The 19,008-nt window shown below is 41.4% G+C and overlaps 1 protein-coding gene across 1 annotated transcript in view; it reads right to left on the bottom strand.

Moving 5' to 3' along the window:
- The window catches only part of ZNF407 (zinc finger protein 407), a 373,176-nt gene that overhangs the window by 338,857 nt on the left and 15,311 nt on the right, over positions 1-19,008 (bottom strand). Inside the window, 4 exon segments of the mRNA XM_033087370.1 lie at positions 8,570-8,684; positions 14,170-16,506; positions 16,509-17,259; positions 17,261-18,912. Coding sequence (XP_032943261.1) covers positions 8,570-8,684; positions 14,170-16,506; positions 16,509-17,259; positions 17,261-18,856 — 4,799 coding nt within the window. The 5' untranslated portion in view covers positions 18,857-18,912.

Here is a 19,008-nt window from a genome sequence, read left to right as displayed (position 1 = left end):
AGAACCTCTTTGTGCATCTCCGTTCCCCGTAATGGCACCCTTCGATGACTAGTGACCACCTGAACTCAAAAAGAACTAGAACAGACTCCACGGTTTGTTCCTGACACTGGAGTTCCACATGTGTGGCACTCAGAAAATGTTTGGAAACAAATATCGATCAGTGAATTAACTTTGCTGCTTACACATGAAGCCATTGGCGGCTGACAGAGTGAAACTGAAAAGTTTAGGACACAAATCCAAATGCAGTAAGGAGAGTGCCCGTGGGTATAATACAGATAACACTGACCCCAGGGCCAGACGTCCTGGGTTCTTGTCTCCACTGGAAGTCACTTAGGCTCCTGACCCAAATTTCTTTATCTGTCCACCAGATGTATTAGACCAATCGTATACATTCGAAAACGCTGTTTTAAAAATCAATTCCAATGGGGAATTCTAAAATGTATTTTTAATATTTGAACACAATCTAACTTTTCAGAGTAGTGCAAATTCATGTTTTGAAGCACTGACTGGCCACAATACAAAAAACCAGACTTATGTGCTCATCTGATCATGATAATGACCAGACGTGCTGACACGAGGCCATTCTCACCCATCCCCTTTAGAGCAGCCCTGCTAAAATAGAGGAAAGGTCTTCCATTTAGGTGGATTTTACAGGAAGAGCCTTCCAGGTCCCCATGCACCGCATGTAAAGCGGACTGTATTTACGACTCTCATTAACCCTTCATCAGTCCTTCCAAACCACCATGGTTTGCTCTAGCTCAATACACTGTATTCCTGCAGCTCCTCGGCACTAAACGGTACTTTCTGAAATTGAATAGGGTTCAAACCAAAACTAATTTTTTAAAAATTCATGTGTCTAGAGAGTAGCACTAACAGTGCTTGGAACTGTGGTTGCTTAGCACTGATACTCACGTACAAAGACTTGGTACTAATTCCTGGTAAAATGTGAAAAGCAGTGGCAGGCAGGGGAGGGAAGGAGCCGCAGGGATGAGTGAGGCAGACAGAGGCTTGCAGGCAGAACCCACAGGTCATCAGCCACGCACGTGCTCACAAATGAGAAAAGCAGAGAAGGGCTAGAAAGTATGAGCATAAAGTGCATTACTAACGAGTATGCACTGAGTGCAGATGGACAGTTTCCGGCCCCGGTTACACTGCCCATCCAGATGACCCGCGTGTGGAAACACAACCGCACCATCCATTTCCAATGTGTTGGTTACACGTGGACATCTGCAGCATGCGTGTATGTCCCTGTAATTATTATCTGGAACTATGCTGCATTAGCTTATACAGAACCAGTCAACCTATTTTCATCACAATTATCCACAATCAATAACATCCCTAATTAAAATTACAAACAGTGACATTCTCTTAAAAATAATTCCTGTGGCCAATCCCCCACCCCTTGATTCTGAAGTAGTAATTCCTTTCCCATCAGGCTCTGTGTCCTCCCTTCCCCGCCCATGCACCGTCCAGGGAACCAGAAGAAAGTAAGTCAAGTGAGGAAGGAGAGACGGAAAGCGGAGGAAAAAGCCAGCACTCCAGCACTCAGCACCTTGCGTGGCACAGCGCTGTGATCGGGCTATGCCAGTCTCACACAGCAGCCCCGGGAACTGTCCTCCTTGCCACCCAACCCCCGCTGACAGGGCCGAAGTCCTTGGGCGTCCTAAACACACCAGGCCCCGGCTGAGCATCCAGGAAGGCTGCCCGAATGGGCTGCCCTGCCTCACCTCCGCTTGCCTTCACAGCAAATGCTAGCGAGCCGATGAAATCTTTTCTGAATCGGACAAGACACGGACCTTTCTTTACCTGAGCTTTCTCTGCCCACTTGAGGCAGGTATTGCTTTGACCTTAACCCTCAAGACTAACAGCACTGGCACATATGAGTTCCATAAATGTTTATTTAGTATTTTACAAATCTCCCACTTCACCCCATGTCACCATTTATACTCCAGAAATGTCTTGTGCTGTTCTTAATACGCCGTGCTTTTCCACACTTCGGTACTTCTGCTCTTTTGTTCCCTCTATTAAAACTGCCCCCATCTGCCTTGTGAATACCTCCCCACCCCTTAAGGCTCAACTCAAACAGAATCTCTCAAGGACGCCTTTCCGGATGCTCCCGAGCGGAGGTGAGATACGCCCCCCGCCCCCAAGGACCCCCATTCCTCGCTCCTACTCTGGTGGCGCGGCTCCCTTTCTGCCGACCTCTTCTGCGTGGAGCACGTGACCACAGGGCCCTTGTACCACCTGGTCACTAGGCCTGCATGAAGAGGAAACTCTCGAGAATCTGTCCACGGGAAAATGAATGACTACAGGACTCAGCGATTATGCTTCCCGCCCATGTACATTTCTAACACCTCCTCTCATTCTGTCTTGGACAATCAAAGAGCAAATCCCTTCAGAAAGTAAAGGACTTTCAGAAACACATGAACAGGAGGAGAGAGGAAGAAAACAAACTAACAAATAAAAAATCACAGAACAGGCAAAGGAAACCAAGAGAGGGGCTACCCTCCTATATCCCACTGTAGAGACCAGGAGGGCTAAAGAATCCTGAGATCCCACAAGGATTTTAAAGTCACCATGAGCCCATGTTAAAATAAAAATAAAGCAAAATGACTTAAGTCACTGAGACATGATTTTTTCACTGGAAAAGACCTTAGAGACACAGGCCAATATTCTCAACTATAACACCAAGAAGTGACAATGTGTATTTCATTTCCATTTTATTATATGTTGATCATACTACCTGCCTTGGGATAAGTCTACAACCCCACTCTTCCATGGCAAAAATTCAAGAAAAGACTATCACAAACAAGGAGAATAAGGTATGGTGGGGAGAAAGGTCTCCTTGCCCCATGAGGAGAGGCTGGAGACAACCGTCTTCTGTTTTTTCTCCGTTGACCTGAACATCCCCCCAGGTCTCTCCGGGACTTACAAAACGTTCATTGAAAAACATCCTCGCATCATGTCTGAGAAAGCGTGTTTTTTAAAATTATAACTGAGAAATCAGCTCGATTTTCAAATTACAAAGTGATTTGCATATAAAAATATAAAACAATGTCCGTTCACTGTTTAAACAGTATTGCAAGGACTTGAACATCAGAGGAATAAATGACCAATTAATCTGCTGGTTTTGTTAGTTTCGTACTCCTCACTAACAGGAAGAGAGACAATATTCATTATGTGGCGTTTTTTAAATTTCAAACTAAAGACAAAAATATACCATTCAACAAAATGCATTAAAATATTACACAGATAAAATATGTAACACACCCTTTAATAATGAGAGTATTTTAACGTTAATTTAGATTTTTTTTAAAAATGAGAGATGCTGCACTTTTATTGTTATAAGCATAATTCGTGCCATAATATAAAGCAAACTTTTTCTATCTATATCTCCTTGACCAAAACTACCAGCTGAACCAAATACTTACTTGATTTGGATGCATCTGTAGATATGATGGGTGTAATTAATTGTTCAGCTAAAAATGCAATTCCGTGGTGCTTTTAATGATTTAGGTATACACGGCTTTAGTTCTCAGAGCAGACTAAAAATAGTGATTTTAATTTATTCCTGCTGCCTACAATTACCCACAACCATGTATTTTTAAATATTTCCAGCCTATAAAAATTACTAATTTTTGCCACTTGTGTTTATCTGCATTTAGACTTTGATTTGGATAAATTAAGCTCTCAAGTGTTCCTTGCTTTATGAAACTCTGCATGTTGTACACTTCAACACAAATAAATGACTTGTACCATTAGAGGTTTAAATAATGTAATGTATTTCATGCTCAGCCTGAAGCTGGATTCCAATGAAGTTGCTAATGCACGTAATGATTAAGTGTAACTCAAATACTAACTGTGTTGTTGAAAACATGACAGGCAATAATTTGGTCTATTATATTCTGCCATTTAATTGCCTAGTACAGACATTCTCTGACACGTTATGAAGCAATGATTTACAATTATTCAAGCTGCAAAGGTCAGAAAGTGACATTATAATCATCTACACAGAGATCCCTTCCAATGCACAAAAACTAGGTAATGCCACACACGCAAAAAAAAAAGTGTTTTACTGCATTAATAACTTTCTACTTTTTTAAGGTTTCTTACACCAACTAAGAAAAAACAGTTCAAAAGCACATTAATACACAATAGAAACTGTCTAGAATCTTTTCATGAACCCAGAGGTCACAGATTTAGAACATGCCCTTCTTCTCTCCTGATTAAGTTCGTTCTACTCAACTATTTAACTCCATCCACAAGATTCAAAACTAGACATAAGGAAATCAATCTGAAAATAACATAATCCCGAAATCAGGCACATTGGGGTCTTTGTGAATAAGGAAGGGCATCCAAAAGTTAGGTATCATCTTCTAGGGTTACTGAAATCACAGGCTACTTACTGTTTTCTACTAACTCTTTTTTGTTTGTTTGTTTTAGTAATAGTAATGAAAAACGAAAAACAATAACCCAAGTTGATCAATTTTACCCCTCTCATCCTAATGAAAAGATAATAAAATCTTCACTTTTTTAGGCACTTACTTCTCTTTATTATACCATGTTCAATTTATAACCACTCAAGTGCAATAAATTATCAACACATAAAGAACAATGGGGGAAATAATACAATTATTTAAAACTATGCGTTAGTATGAGAAGAGTGAAACAGAGACACAAATAAAAGAGACTAAATATCAGAATATTAAAAGTAAAATGCTGTGCAAGCAATTTTTTTTTTTAAAGAACGTCAATCTGAGCAAAAGCAGACAAGGAGAGGGGCTGGAGGCTGGATGGAGATAAGTTACAGTTATTACGCGCTAGTGAGAACAACCTAGAGAGGAAAAAATCAGTACAAATGAAAGGCAGTAACCAAGACAACAGATATTACAAAGAGCAGAGAAAGCAGAGGGACAGTTAAAAGGAAGGCAACAGTGGTCCATCACTAAAAATACTTTTAATCTCAAGTTTCCCACCTGTAGAGTGGGGAAAATAAACTTGAGATAAACAATCTCATGCAACTACAGAGTTCAACAAACGCAGTGAATGTTAATTTAGGTATACACTAAAGCATAGCCCTGCATAAATACTATTTAGTATTGAGAGTATTATATAAACACATAGGGAGTATTAAATATATTTAAATGAATTTAACAAAACACAGTGTCTATAATGACTTTTTTAACCCATTGAGATTTGCCAGTTCTTGACTACTGAAAAAAACAAAGGTACAGATCATGGATTTAGTAAAAATATGTGCTTAACCTCTTTTTAAACATATGTTCCCAACAAAATTATTAACATATGCATAGGAATCCTTCGATCACTTGGTATTTTCTCCCTCGCTAAGCCCTACGTCAGACCTATAGCACATTTTCATGCTAAGTATCCATCAAGTATATATAAATACACCTACATTCTACAAAATTTCTCGAGATCATACTCAGACGTAAGAAAAACATTAAGAAACAGTACTATTCAAAAATTGCTCCTCCTAAAAGTGAAAGTAAAATAAAAGGCTTTTAAATGAAGTTATCTATAACATGTTCTTGAAACAGGAAGTATAAAGCAATACATTTTTGAAATTTTCACTGTAACATGAAAATCTAAACCATAGGTAAACAAAACTTAAATCCTGAATTCCGAATCCTAGCTACCTAACAGGAATCAGACATCTAACACATTCAGCTTCTCTTGTCAAACTAACTTAAATCCACCATCTACTGTAGCTAAGATTTGCCAATGGGAGGAAAAGATATCTTAAAATTTAGCTTAAAGATTCAAAGAAAATCAGCGTAGATCCAAACAACTGAAATTAAAAGTTTAAAAGGCAGAGTTGGTTAACAGAGTAGCCAATATACAACCTTTAAACTAAGCCTTAGGAAAACATGTAAGTATAGATTTGATGAGCATCTCCCATCTTCTTCTAAAAAGATACATAAAGCTATAAAAAAGCAGTCAATCAATCACAAATAACCTGAAACACTCAGACTGAGCTCCATTCAACAAAATGCGGTGTTTGTTGTTTCCATCAATTTCACCCTTAAATACTAGTTTGTTTCCAAAGAAAGCCAAGAGGGTACTGAAAAAATGAACACAGTGTGATCATTTCACTGTTAAAATGTGCCTGCCTCCCTATTTTTACATACTATTACTCAATCAGAACTATTTGAAAAACAGTTTCCTACAACTCAAATAATGAAGAGGTTATGAATCAAGTTCTGAAAGACAGAGACAGTAACTACTGCAAAAAAGAAAACACAGTACAGGACCTTCTATTTGTGACAAAATTATAGAGTTAATGTTCCTGAAAGATCACTTCACCTTTCAAGGCGTGATTTTTTAAAAGGTAAAATTGATAGCAATTAAAGCTAATGAAGAAATGCAGCATGAGCTGCTTATGTTCGGGAACTAATAGGTCCACTGGGCATTTCGAAGATTATTTAGCCATCAATGATAATGAATTGACATTGTCAGTGACGTTAATGTACCCATGCTCTCCACTGCCACCATGAATGCCAAGCCTTCCTCACGTGGTTCAATGCTTTCCACTCTCCTTTGAACCTACAAACCGCCCCATCCCTTTGAAACACAAAAACAGCCTCTGACACCTTTTCTTTAACATTAAAGAGCATCTGACTCACTATTGTTCTGTTTCGACCACAAAGATCAATAGGCATTTTTCAGTTTACTGCAATTCTTCTTTTAGAACTTTTAGCTGCACTGTGAAAATATCTACCCTGTACAAACTATTGTTATGTAACTTTTAAATCAAATTTCACTTAAAAAAATTAAGAGTTCTATCATTTCACAGTCAAAAAAAAATCGCTAGCTACCATAAATCTAAGAGATACAATTTTGGCATCTAGACTGCTTTTTCTATGCACACATACACATGTAGACCTCTATGCCAGCGGCATAAAACTCAGTATATCTATGTGTATTTATAAGTCTTTATCTTGAGAATCAAATATGTAAACCACTAGTGCAACACTTCAGTTGTACGTGGTCAAGCACTGAGCTACGCAAAGCGTGCACTGTTCAACTTACACAATCAATGCCAGGAGGTCACGTGCCGCTTTTGGTACTACATGTGTCAGAAACTGTTCTCCGAAAACGTTTCCAGGGTCTTAGTAACCCTAAGAAAAATGGATGGAATTTGGTTTCTAATCACAGAGTGTGTTGACTTATTTTGCAGAAATGAGGAAGAAACTGCTCATTGCCCGGTAATGGCAAATTTCCATTGGAGTCAGGGCCTTCCTCTTTCCTATAACTCATATGGTAAAAACAATAAATGAGATATCTTTTTAAATTCTAAGACCCAGAGCAATTAAAATGAACCATTTGGCACTCGACCCTTGAAGCTAAAATCAGTAGCAACAAAACTCATTCTCCCACTGATCTTCAGGGGGCTTTAGGGCAAAGGTTCATCTTCATTTACTTTCGCTGCAAGTCACTGAACCATCAGTTCTGCCAATGAATAAATCACAGACCATGGTTAATCAAATTGCTTGCAAAGTTATTTGTAAAACTCTCTTAAGGGTCAAAAAACACAACTGCATCCCAGGATGAAGTTTACTGTCCAACAAAAAAAAAGAACCTGTTTTTGACTTAAAAGATATTTATATTTACATGGTAATGCCAACCAGAAGAATCTTCCAATAAAAAAGTAAATCTAATATAACATGAGCACAGTATATAATTTAATTGAAACTGTAGTATTTTGTGAATTAGATGTAAGAATTTCAGGTTTCTCAGATTTCACATAAAGTGTTTTTATACGATGCACTTATTAGTTAATTTCTCTAGCATAATACATTAAAATATATTTTTAATCAGAAGTAAGGTATTAAAATCCAGCTCTGAAGGCCCTGATATACCGTAGATGTCATGGCATTTTAAAACCTTTTAAGCATTTCTGCTAAATAAATTACTTTTGCATTAAGGTATCTCAGTGCTTCCTATGAAATGCAACACATTTGAGTGACAATTAAACACTGAATGATTCCTTAGAGGAAACAGCCATTAACTAATAAAACAATTTTTCAAGTTTTGAAATGAAGTTTATATTATACACTTTTTTAAAGCTTTATGCCCACAATAATCAGTAACCGTTATTTGAAATGACATCTTTTTCAGCTTTTTTCCTTATAGAATATGTCCAACAGATCCAAAGAGCCATTGAGGTGATTAAAATCAAAGCGGTACAGCAAAAGTAAAAAAACATCCATATACACTCCTAAAGCTGTATTATGTATTTTTCATGTCTTTAAATGGAATTTACAGTTCTCTCTGGCAATGTGAATGAACATCCTATAATTTAGTCAATTTACAGATTATAGGTTCAAATTGACCTTGTAGCCCATAAAATTGCTCATCTTCAGCACAGGATTAGAAGTGGGAGAAGATTGTCATAACTGCGTTTAAGGAATTCACCATAACAATAGGAAGGAGGATGTGCATGCATAATTTGAGCCACTCTTACTCACACCCGTCTTGAGTTCTGAGACAATGGCTACCCTGCACAGGCTTCCTGGCTCACCGCGGCAGAGGGTCTCCATTTACTCACCCACAGACGTGACACTTGTACTCCCTCATCCCAAGGTGCCTTTTCACATGGTTTCTGGCATCGCCAAGCTGAGCTGTTGCAAAATGGCATATCTTGCACTTGAATGGTTTTGATCCTAAGTAAATTTAACATAAAATATGATTTGAATTAGAATAACACATTATTGATAGTTTACAAAGAGGCTTAGATCTTAAATCACACTTTTAATCTAATCACAAATTTCTGTCTCCAAAATGGAACACTTGCATTCCTTTCTAACTTGAAAAGACCTGCATTCCATAATTATTTCCCCAAGACGACTCAAATGTTTCAGTGAGGGTTCCTAACTTTCAGTAACATTTGTAAGATTTTTAAGTCCAAAGTGATACAATCCAGCAGCACTAAGCAGCTGAGATGAGCTAAATAATCTTCAATGTTTTCTTACAATTCACAAAAATATCTTTGAAAGTCACTCAACATTTAAAATGAAACATTTAAAAAACATAAATGCATACAGAGTAGCTGATATTTTTAAAGCATATTTATCATCAAATAAACTTCTTTGTGGCCACCTCATTTCCTCATATTTCTGCCGCTTTGAATTTATTTGCATTAATGATGGTATTTTAGATTTTTTCTGACATTTATTCCAAATAATTCATTATATTACTATTTTAATAGCATGCAATGTAAGAATATATGGTGGATAAATTATTTGTTTTTATGATCATTTTATAGTAAAAATCTGTGATGATTCTACAAACCAGAGAAGTACAGACATTTTGGTTTGATTATTATTGATTTCAAGAACAAATATTTCAACATAAAAAGCATAGTACCAATAAATGTGTTTTTATTTCATAAAGAAATAAGATCAACCTACACTTAATGAGAGAACAGATTTCAGAGTGGACAAACTTAGTGTTAGTAACAGATTGTAACAGATTGTAACTGCAACATAGTTACTAATACATAAGTACTCACCTTAATGAGAAGCAACACTTTTTAAGGTGCAATATGGATATACCATTTTCTGATTCACTAACCACTAAAGGTTCAAATAAATCAATCAAAATCATAAAAATCAGTTTAAAATCAGTATAATATGATTCCAGATTTTTCATATCATGTTTAGTGCCTATTTGCTGAAATACCTCTTCTAATACGGTTGGACAAAATATGAAATATGTGAACTTTAATAAATATACAAAAAGAGCTCAAATAAAAAAAAATTGCAGTAAATCATATTTGATCAATGAACCTTTGTGCAGTGCCCTTGGAAAAAAAAAAAAAATCCTCCAAGAATACTTTGTTGAAATTGAAGCACTCAGTAAAAAATTTGAGAGTCTTAAATTTCAATTTAATTCCCAAAAGCTGACAAAAAAAGTGAAGCATTTAATTTTAATCTTCTAACAGAAATAAAAAAGCCAACAGTACCAAGCACAGGCAGGGAAGGTTGAATATTTCACAGTTCAATGACAATGAAGCCAGAGCTCTTAATGCCTCCATTTCCACTGTTGGAAGTAGATGTAAAATATACTTAGCACCTGAATGGTTCTATCTAGTCAGCTTTGTATGTTTAAATGTCAAAAGCAGGTTGAGACTGCAGCTTACAGCAATCACATTCTATCAATCACATTAGAAACTACAGTTTATTTAAATGATTCTGATAAAACTAAGCCTATCACTGCTTTGAAATATTTCATCTCGACACAGACCTCTATAAAGGGACTTAGAAAAGAGTGAGCAGAACCAATTTACCTGTACTTGCAATTAAAATGCATTAAAGATAATACGGTAATTAGGAAATTATTAATTAACAATAACACCAGGACTCTGAACAAAGAAGATAAAGCCCTCAGAACATTTGTGTTACAAGTTGGTGACAGGATCTGAAAGACCTGCGCTGGGGGTGGAAGTTTCCACCTGGCTCACACTGCACTGCCACAGTGATGACGTCCTGCCCGAGGCTGCAGGTGCCACCAGGGGCCAGGTTCAGACCTTCTGTGTTTTCAGCGAGCTGTGTGTGGCTCCTCGGTGAGACACCTGGCTCCTCCAGGTTCCAGCGACCAATGCTAGTGTGCTAACAACACATACCTGAGTTACCTGGTGGACTGCTTTCGTGTAGAAATCCCTGAGGCCCTGGCTATTTTTTTGGCCTTATATTCAGAGGCGACTGTATAAAATCTCCTTTCTGTGCCATAAAAATTCAAATGTTAGAGGACTGCAGGTAATACTTTTCGGTATAAGAAAAAAAAATGTGTCCCTTTTTTCCTAACTGATAATGTTTCCACGTTTAAGCTTGCTATGCACAACCCAAAATGAATCCAGTCATAGTGTTTATAAGGCAAATTTGGTAAAAACCACATATTTCTAAACTCTGTCTCTCAGGGGTATTGTGATTATTATGAACTATCAATATTATTTTAAATAGTTCCATTCCTTGGGACAGCATCCCAAGCAGGTGTTTTTTTTCTTTCAGTTCGGCTTGTGAGGTGTTTTGAAAGGGCAAAACGAAAGAGGCTCTCTGGCTTCCTGGCACCTTCCAATGTCACCCCCAGAATTCCCGAGACATTAACAACTAGGTCTCTCACTGACCTCCACAGGCCACCCCAACGTCAGTCACTGCTGACCGCGACGCACACACAGGTGTGACATGAACATTCGACAATTAATACGAATTTAGATCCCACAGAATCCAGGAAGACGTACCCCACCCATCATCTAATGCCTCTGCACTACAGCCTGAATTCCACGCTCCTCCCTACACACCGAACTGCATTCTTTCATCACAAATGACACTGAGAGCCACCTATGTGTAGGGCTCTGAGAGGAAGGAGCGAACCCGGTAAACCCCACGTTCTCTCTCTTACACTCGACAAACGAACCCCTAACCCATCTCTTCTCAAGCGGACTCAGCTTCTGAACTGTCACATAATATACCGTGTTTCCCCGAAAATCAGATCCAGCCAGACAATCAGCTCTACTATGTGTTTTAGAGCAAAAATTTATAGTAAAATAAGACTGGGTCTTATAATATAATATAATGTAATACCGGGCCTTATATTAATTTTTGCTCCAAAAGACGCATTAGAGCTGATGGTCTGTCTAGGTCTGATTTTCGGGGAAACGGTAAGTTACAAACACTATCAGCCCTGACCTGGCAATTTCTCAGTGAAGTCCCACAGCTCCCCGTCTCCCCACGTGAACACTTTCACGTAGCACACGAGACCGGTGCACTCCGGACATGAAATGACGGGCTTCAGACAGTCTTCTAGCTTAATGGCACCTTCCAATGTAAAGTAAATGAAAGCTCTGGCTAACAGAACGATGCCGAGAGAAGACAACACTTGTTTGGACTACGACACACTGGGAAGGAGACACTGCCCTTTCTGGTCATGCTGACAGCTCCCTACCAGCAAACACACAGAAAAACTCGGGGGTGCTTTCTTCGTACAATTCTTGATAACCCAAACTCATTTATTTCTTACAGTGCTGCTTTTATCGTGCTAAGGATGGGGAGAAAAGGTTACATAAAACATATAGTAAATCACAAAATATGAAAACAGGGATTGGAAGAGTAAGGCTTTTCCAGTTAACCATTAATAACAGTCCCCACATTACTATTTCATGGACAGAAGCAAAGTCTCAGAAAAGCAATTCATTTTCAGATGGGCCAAGAAAAAAACTTGGAGTGAAAACCTAGAGAGCAATTTCCCCCCAAAAAAATGACTTGCAAACCTGAAGGGTAGACTGGCAGTGTCCTGCGGCACCTCAGAACTCCACAAAAATGTACTTGCTGGTCAGCCCGACACAAAACGTTAAAAAGTATGCGAACTTTTACTAAATGTTACAATCAATGATGTAACTTATATAAGTAGGGTTACTTTGTCACATATTGATAGTTACCTCACTTTCACATCCACATTAACTTGATTTTAAATGCAATTAATACATATAGTCAAGGAAGACTAATGGACTACATTCTGCACTTAACCTGGTGGACATTTTCAAATGGCACAAGTGACCAGTGCAAACCTATTTTGCATTGTAAACGACTAAATAAATCTTAATGGATTAAGAATGATCAGCTATCAACACACAAGGGAAATTAAGTGCTGAAATGCCTACATTGATTATTTTAAATTATTAGCCTTACTCTGTTCTTGAATTTGTATGCTTTTAGTGAGCTTTAACACATTTACAAGACTTATTGACTATAATTACAAGAGAATTCAAGTAATGGACACATCAATTATAAGCAACATGTCTTGACCAGACAGTTGCATAAAGAATTCTAAAAAGGGCTCCATTAGCATCTTCCTTAGTTTTATTCAGTTTTATCTGCCTTAAGAGGGCATATTAAGAAAGTACGTATTTTCTGCACGTGTGAACAAGCCTGATTCCTAAAACCATGTCATTTCAGAAAGTGAGCTGCAGCACAGTCCCAAGAGAGGTGTCACCAAGCCAGCAAACACGTCTCTGGACATGTCCCCCACCAGTGGCTCTACTCCACTGGGAAGCCAGGCGACAGGACAGTGCTGCTATTTACCAAGCTTCCTCTTATACAGGCTGCCCTGGGAGCTGTCAACGAACAACTTTTATCTGTCTTTAATCACCTAACTCTATTAGTAATGTTCCCTACTCTTTTGTCTTCCTCCTTGTAACGATGCACAAAGTTTCAAAAACTGCATGAATTTAAAGTATAGCTTTAATAATAAGCCATTATTTAAAAGTACAGTAAAATAAACCTTACAGTTTTAATGAAAATATGTTCATTGAAATGTGAATTTATTATTCAAATCCACTCATAAATTCAACCATGGAGACAGAACTTGTCTAAGCAGAGCCCAATGATTTAGAAAAGCTGTCTATTTAAAATAAAGAATGTATGGCAGGTTTATAGAAACAGTGCAGTGAATTTTTACATAAATTTAGAACAGTGGCTTATGCATTTCCCACCAAAAAAAAAAGTTTTTTAAAAAATTTCCACCTAAAATTAAACATTAAAATGGAACACTGTATGTGACAGAGCACAGAAACGAAATCAGGCGCTACTACCTCTGCGAAAACCAAATCCCCACACATACAGACTGGGAAAAGCACTGACTAACGTGCATCCTTGAAAGGAGAATCTCGCTGGCTGGGAGTTCCACATTCAGATATAAACTCTCTGGCAGTGAATATTTTTAAATCCCTAAAATTGTAAGAAAATGTTTACTATCCCATTCCTCAAAAGCTACTTAATATGTCCTCTGAATCCGCAAGTGCCACTTAATAGACACCGGGGAAAACCAAACAATTAGGACTCGGAGGCAACTGAAAAGCTCTAAGAGGGGATTTTAACAACAGCATCAGAGGGATGGGGCTGTGTGATGAAACAGAAAGAAATGTGTCAGGAGCCTGCCTTTGGGATCCGTGAGGTGCAACTGCCTTTAGAAACGACAGGCCGCAGCCCAGAGCCCCACCCAGCAGAGCTGGGGAAGGGGCGCAACGAGGGCCAGCCAGCAAGTGCACCCAGGACTGCGGGTAGGACTCCGGATCGCTCGGGGGGAGGACGTGCCCTTCTTCCCACCCATGTGCACGCACAGGTGAACACAGGCGTGCGGCAGGCCACGTACCTGTGTGAGTGCGAATGTGCGCCAGGAATGCCATGGAGTTGCTGCTCCGACACATCTTGCCACAATACTTGCAAACGTTTCCCTGGTTCTCCTCTCTCTCGCGGTTGATCTGCTCAGTGTCTTCCACGATGTACTTGTTCACCTCCCGCAGCAGCTCCTCGTGCTGCCCTTTAATGTGCAGGAACAAACTCTGCTCCGAGTCAAAGGGTTCCGTGCACTTGACACACTTGAAGGTGGCACCGCCCTCCGGAAGCTCCTCCACGCTGGCCTGCTCGTTCCTCAGGTGGCCCGCGCTGGCCAGGTGCTGGTGCAGGTTGCTCTCCGTGTAGAAGGACTTCCCACACAGCAGGCAGTGGAAGTGCTTCTCTTTCGTGGGATGCTTCATGGCTATGTGAACGTTCAGTCCACTCAAGCCGTCCGCCAAGAAGCCGCAGTCGTCGCAGCGGATGCGTGTGGACTCCCCAAACGGGCTGCCTTCGGGTCTCTTCTTCTTCACCCCTTGAGCACAGTCTTTGAGGGACGACTCACTGAGCCTCACTCGCGCTGCTTCCACACCCTCTTCAGGCTGGTCGATCAGGTCACCATCTTCCGGATTCTTTATTCTTATGATGGAAGAATCAAACCGGCCCAAACTGTACGTGGCCTGTCCTTTCTCATCAATGCTGATTATTGTTCCGTAAACGTCGTTACTCTCCACTGTGCTGTCAGAAGCGAGACCGTCCTCTTCCAAAATAATTTCAGTTTCATGTTGTGAATGCATCAGAATGTCCTTATTTTCCAGAACGGGATCTCCTCGCACATCTTTCAAATCCCCTGAAGTCTGCACATTTCCAGCTCTGTCATGGTCACTGCTGTCGGGGTGCAGCTGTCCTCCTGCCATTCGCACCACGGCACGCAGCGCGCTGTCTGCGGAGTGCGCTCCACCAGGGACGCAGGGACCTCCATGTCGGCCAAGGACCTCACCTGCCACGTCCCCAACATTTCCTCCATCGCTCTCACACTGTATATTTGGATCACCGATGCCACTCAACCGATCGTGGCTTTTCTTTGCTGTCTCGTAATTCAAAGCCGAACTTCCTGAATTCTCATTCTGAAATTTGCACGGGGAGCCATAATTAGGGGAAATATTAAGGGACACCATTTCCTCGGGTTTCCTAACTTGATCCTTAGCGAGGGGCTGTTGGAAAGTTTCACAAAAGGAATGCTCTCCACTGAGACTGGATTCTTCTGCAGTCTCAACTTCTACAGTGTCAGGAGCACAGAGTACTTTGGACACGTCTAAATTAATATTATCACCTAAAATTGAACCATCAGCAGTATTTCTAGATTTAAGAGTTTCTGGCGGTTGGTCTGAAATGACTGGAAATTCCTCAGGACTTTGTGGGTGCTGCTCCTCAGGAACAATAATGTTTGGGGACATTTCTGCAGAATCCGCCTCTGCATTAGAAGAGTGCAGGTAAGAATGCCTTTTCACCTTGTGCTTTTCTGTCGCCGCGTGCCTCGTCATCTCTCGATGAGTCACCGCATAGTAATCACATGCCATGCAATAAAACGCAAACTCTCTTGTGTGTTTCCGTTTCACGTGTAGTTCCAGAGAAGCAGAAGAGTGAGCGTGAAATTCACAGTGGGCGCATTTATTGTCGCCTGTAGTCGTGACATGGCTCTGGGAGCAGGCGTCCCCCTGTTGCATCAGGTCCTCTGGGTCTAGAGACACTTGTTCCTTTTCCTCAGGAAGGTGCCTGCTAGCCTCCCCACCTGCACAATGAAAAACACTGCCGAGCTCGACTTCAGTGGGGCTGCCGTGCTCTTCCCCGGGCTTTCCTGCCACCGAGGGCCCTGACTCAGCTGACGGGTCAGCACGTCCACCTGACACTGCTGCACGGGCGTTCCCTCTACAGGCTTCGCGCTTACCGCCTTCAGGCCCAACAATGATGTCTGAACTTTGCTTTCCGTTTGCTTCTACTCCTACGCGTCCTTTATGTTTCTTGGTGGCACAGTGCCGTTCCATGTCCCCCTTAGTTACGGTGTAATACTTACACACTTTGCATAGGTAGCTATACTGGTGACTGTGCTTCCGTCTAATGTGAACAGTCAAGTTTGTAATACTAGAGGCCAAAAGGCCGCAGTGAGAGCACGTCCGTGAGACAGCACCTTTTGGTCGCCCTCTCTTCGAAGTGGCGCTCAAAGCTAGTTCGTCGACTTTGGCAACTGCACCAGGCTGCGCCACCTCCTTGGCAGTGAGTGTGCCCTTCTCAAGAGGGGAACACTCCTGCAACTGCACACCGGCTAGGTGGCCTTCTGTCCTCCCACCGCCGGCGGCGCTGAGCTCTTCTTTTTGTCATTTGCACCTATACACACCCTTTCAATACATTCTTCAAAGCTTAAGCCGATGTTATTTTTCTTGGCATTTTCAAGGTGTTTGCTTCTCTTAATGTGTTTCTCCATTCCTTCTTTACTCAATGAATACAGATTACATGCTTTACAAAGAAAGTGATAGTCTTGACCATGCCGGAGCTTTATGTGCCTCGTGAGGACAGTGGACGACCTTGTTTTATAAAAACACTTCTTACACTGAAACTGCGGCCTGCTGGAATGCCTCCCCTCATTCCCGTGGCTGGCCCGGGACTTGGCCGGTGCTTCCTGAGCTGCTTTTCCTGACTCGCTCACAGACTCTTCTGTATTTTCTGATGCTAAAGTACTCAAGGGTAAAGTCTGTGAGACCAAGTCACTGTTAAACGGCTGACAAGTCTTTGGGCTGAACCAATAAGCCACGTGCTTCTCAGCTGCCACGTGTGCCTCCATGTCCTTCTCAGATGCGAAGAACAGAAGACAAGCAGCGCACAGAAAGCCCATCCGGTGTTCTTCCTTCATGTGCTCTCTCAGGTTCCTCTCATTCCAGGAAACAAACGAACAACACTGACAGCTGAGGACAGACGCGCTTTGCTGATGCTGATTGTGCAAATGCTCGTCCAAGTCCCTCCGCGACACGCTGGAAAACCCACACGTTTGGCAGTGAAATTTCACCTCTGTCGCGTGGCAGCTTTGCACGTGCATTTCCAACTCTGTCCTACTCGTGGCGATCTGACCACAGGTCTGTACAAGGACCCACCGTCTGGTGGTCACAGGCTGCCCTCATGGTCGGAGGCTCAAAGGAACACACGCTGTGGGCGTCCCTCGCGTCCTGCTTCGGGTCCTGGGCTTCTGAGGAAGACAGGCCCAGACTGTGGACACCGCCACTCGTAGCTCCGTGTTTAGGAGCGGATTCTGCATCTCCTGCTTTTATCTGTGGTCTAAAGTGTTTCATATACATCTTCTGAGTCTCACCAGCGCCTCTTTTATTAATTCCTAACAAATTCAACCTTTTCTTTGCCTGGCCTTTTAAGGCGAAGGTGCCACTCCGCCGTCGGAAGCTGTCACCCAACACGAGAACATGTCGCTCCGGTCTTGGTCTCAGGCTTGAACCGACACCATGTGCTGTCTGTAGGGTATTTTTGGTAGATTCCAATCTATCTAAGAGACCCTCTGAGGTGACTAAAGCTCCTACCGTTTTACCCTGGCTTTCAGCATTTCCAGCTATACCAAGGGAAGTAACATTTTCTTCAACAATCTCTACTTTTTCTGACAAAGTATTCCTGGATGGCATCATTTCAACAAGAAGCTGACTGCTACTTCCACTTTGTTTAGAAATGCTTCCTCTGAAGTCTTTCAATTTGCTTCCAATGCTTCTCAGGCCTTTTGACTCACTATTCTTCGCTATTGGTTTAGAAGCTCTTGGTTTTGCGCGGACATTTTTTGTTCCGATGGTACATGGTTTCTTAGGAAAAGGTTCTTTTGTTAAGATCTGTACAAATCCTCCACGAGCAGCAAGATTCTGACGCCGGAGATGTGTTTTGCCAAGACAATGCGCATTCAAAAGGTTTTCTTCCACACACTGAAAGCCACAGAGATCACAAGAAAAGACTTTCTGTGGCCCGTGCGTCTGTGTCACGTGCGTCTGCAATGCTGCGCTGCTCTCCGCTTGGTGGCCGCAGTTGCAGCAGGCGTACTCCTTAGACTGTTGCGTGTGACGTGCGGCGTGCTTTTCCAAATCAAAGCAAGATGAAAACAAATGATCACATGTGTTGCACTTGAGAACTGAATCTACATTTCCAATGGTACAACTATCACTAATCTCTTTCGTGGGAAAAGAGGATTCTCTTTCCTGGTCAAGGGAAACCACTTCCTGAGCAGACTTTTTTTCAGTGTCTGTTTTCAGAGAAACAGCATCAACAATGCTAAAACTGCAGAGAGGGGAGAAGGTGGGGGGGAGACGTGCATTGCCATCTGAGCAGTCGTTCAGGGAGGGCACCTTCCCTGTCTCATCTGACGGCACACCCACTCCTGGGACTGAGCTCTGGGACGTTTCCAACCCACGAACGCCTTCCTCTGCAGATCTGAGGGGCTCCATCTCGGCTAATTTCATTCGCTTGGAAGCATGTTTATTTCCATCTTCCTCCAAAATGGCACTGTCCGAGTTTGATGATTCTGAAAAACCTCTTTTGCTTGTGGAATTCGCAGAGGAATCTGCTATCGAATCAGACATGGGCCCACAACCCACAGGACAGGATGAAACATTGCTCGAGCCTGCTGCTTCTTTGTTTACATCTTCATCCTCATCATTCTCAGGTTTCTTCTCAGTATCCATCATTAATAAAGTGCTGATGACGTTCCCTGTGTCAGCGGCGATCACTTGGCACTCGTACCCTGCAAAGGAAATACACGTGGTTATAACCTTTGAACATAAAGACACGTACGTTAATCCAAAAGTCACATAAAGTGACACCCTGGATGAAAACCATA

The sequence above is a fragment of the Rhinolophus ferrumequinum genome, chromosome 19 (assembly GCF_004115265.2).
Source record: "Rhinolophus ferrumequinum isolate MPI-CBG mRhiFer1 chromosome 19, mRhiFer1_v1.p, whole genome shotgun sequence".
Taxonomy (NCBI): Eukaryota; Metazoa; Chordata; class Mammalia; order Chiroptera; family Rhinolophidae; genus Rhinolophus; species Rhinolophus ferrumequinum.
This window is presented reverse-complemented; position numbering and strand designations above follow the sequence as displayed.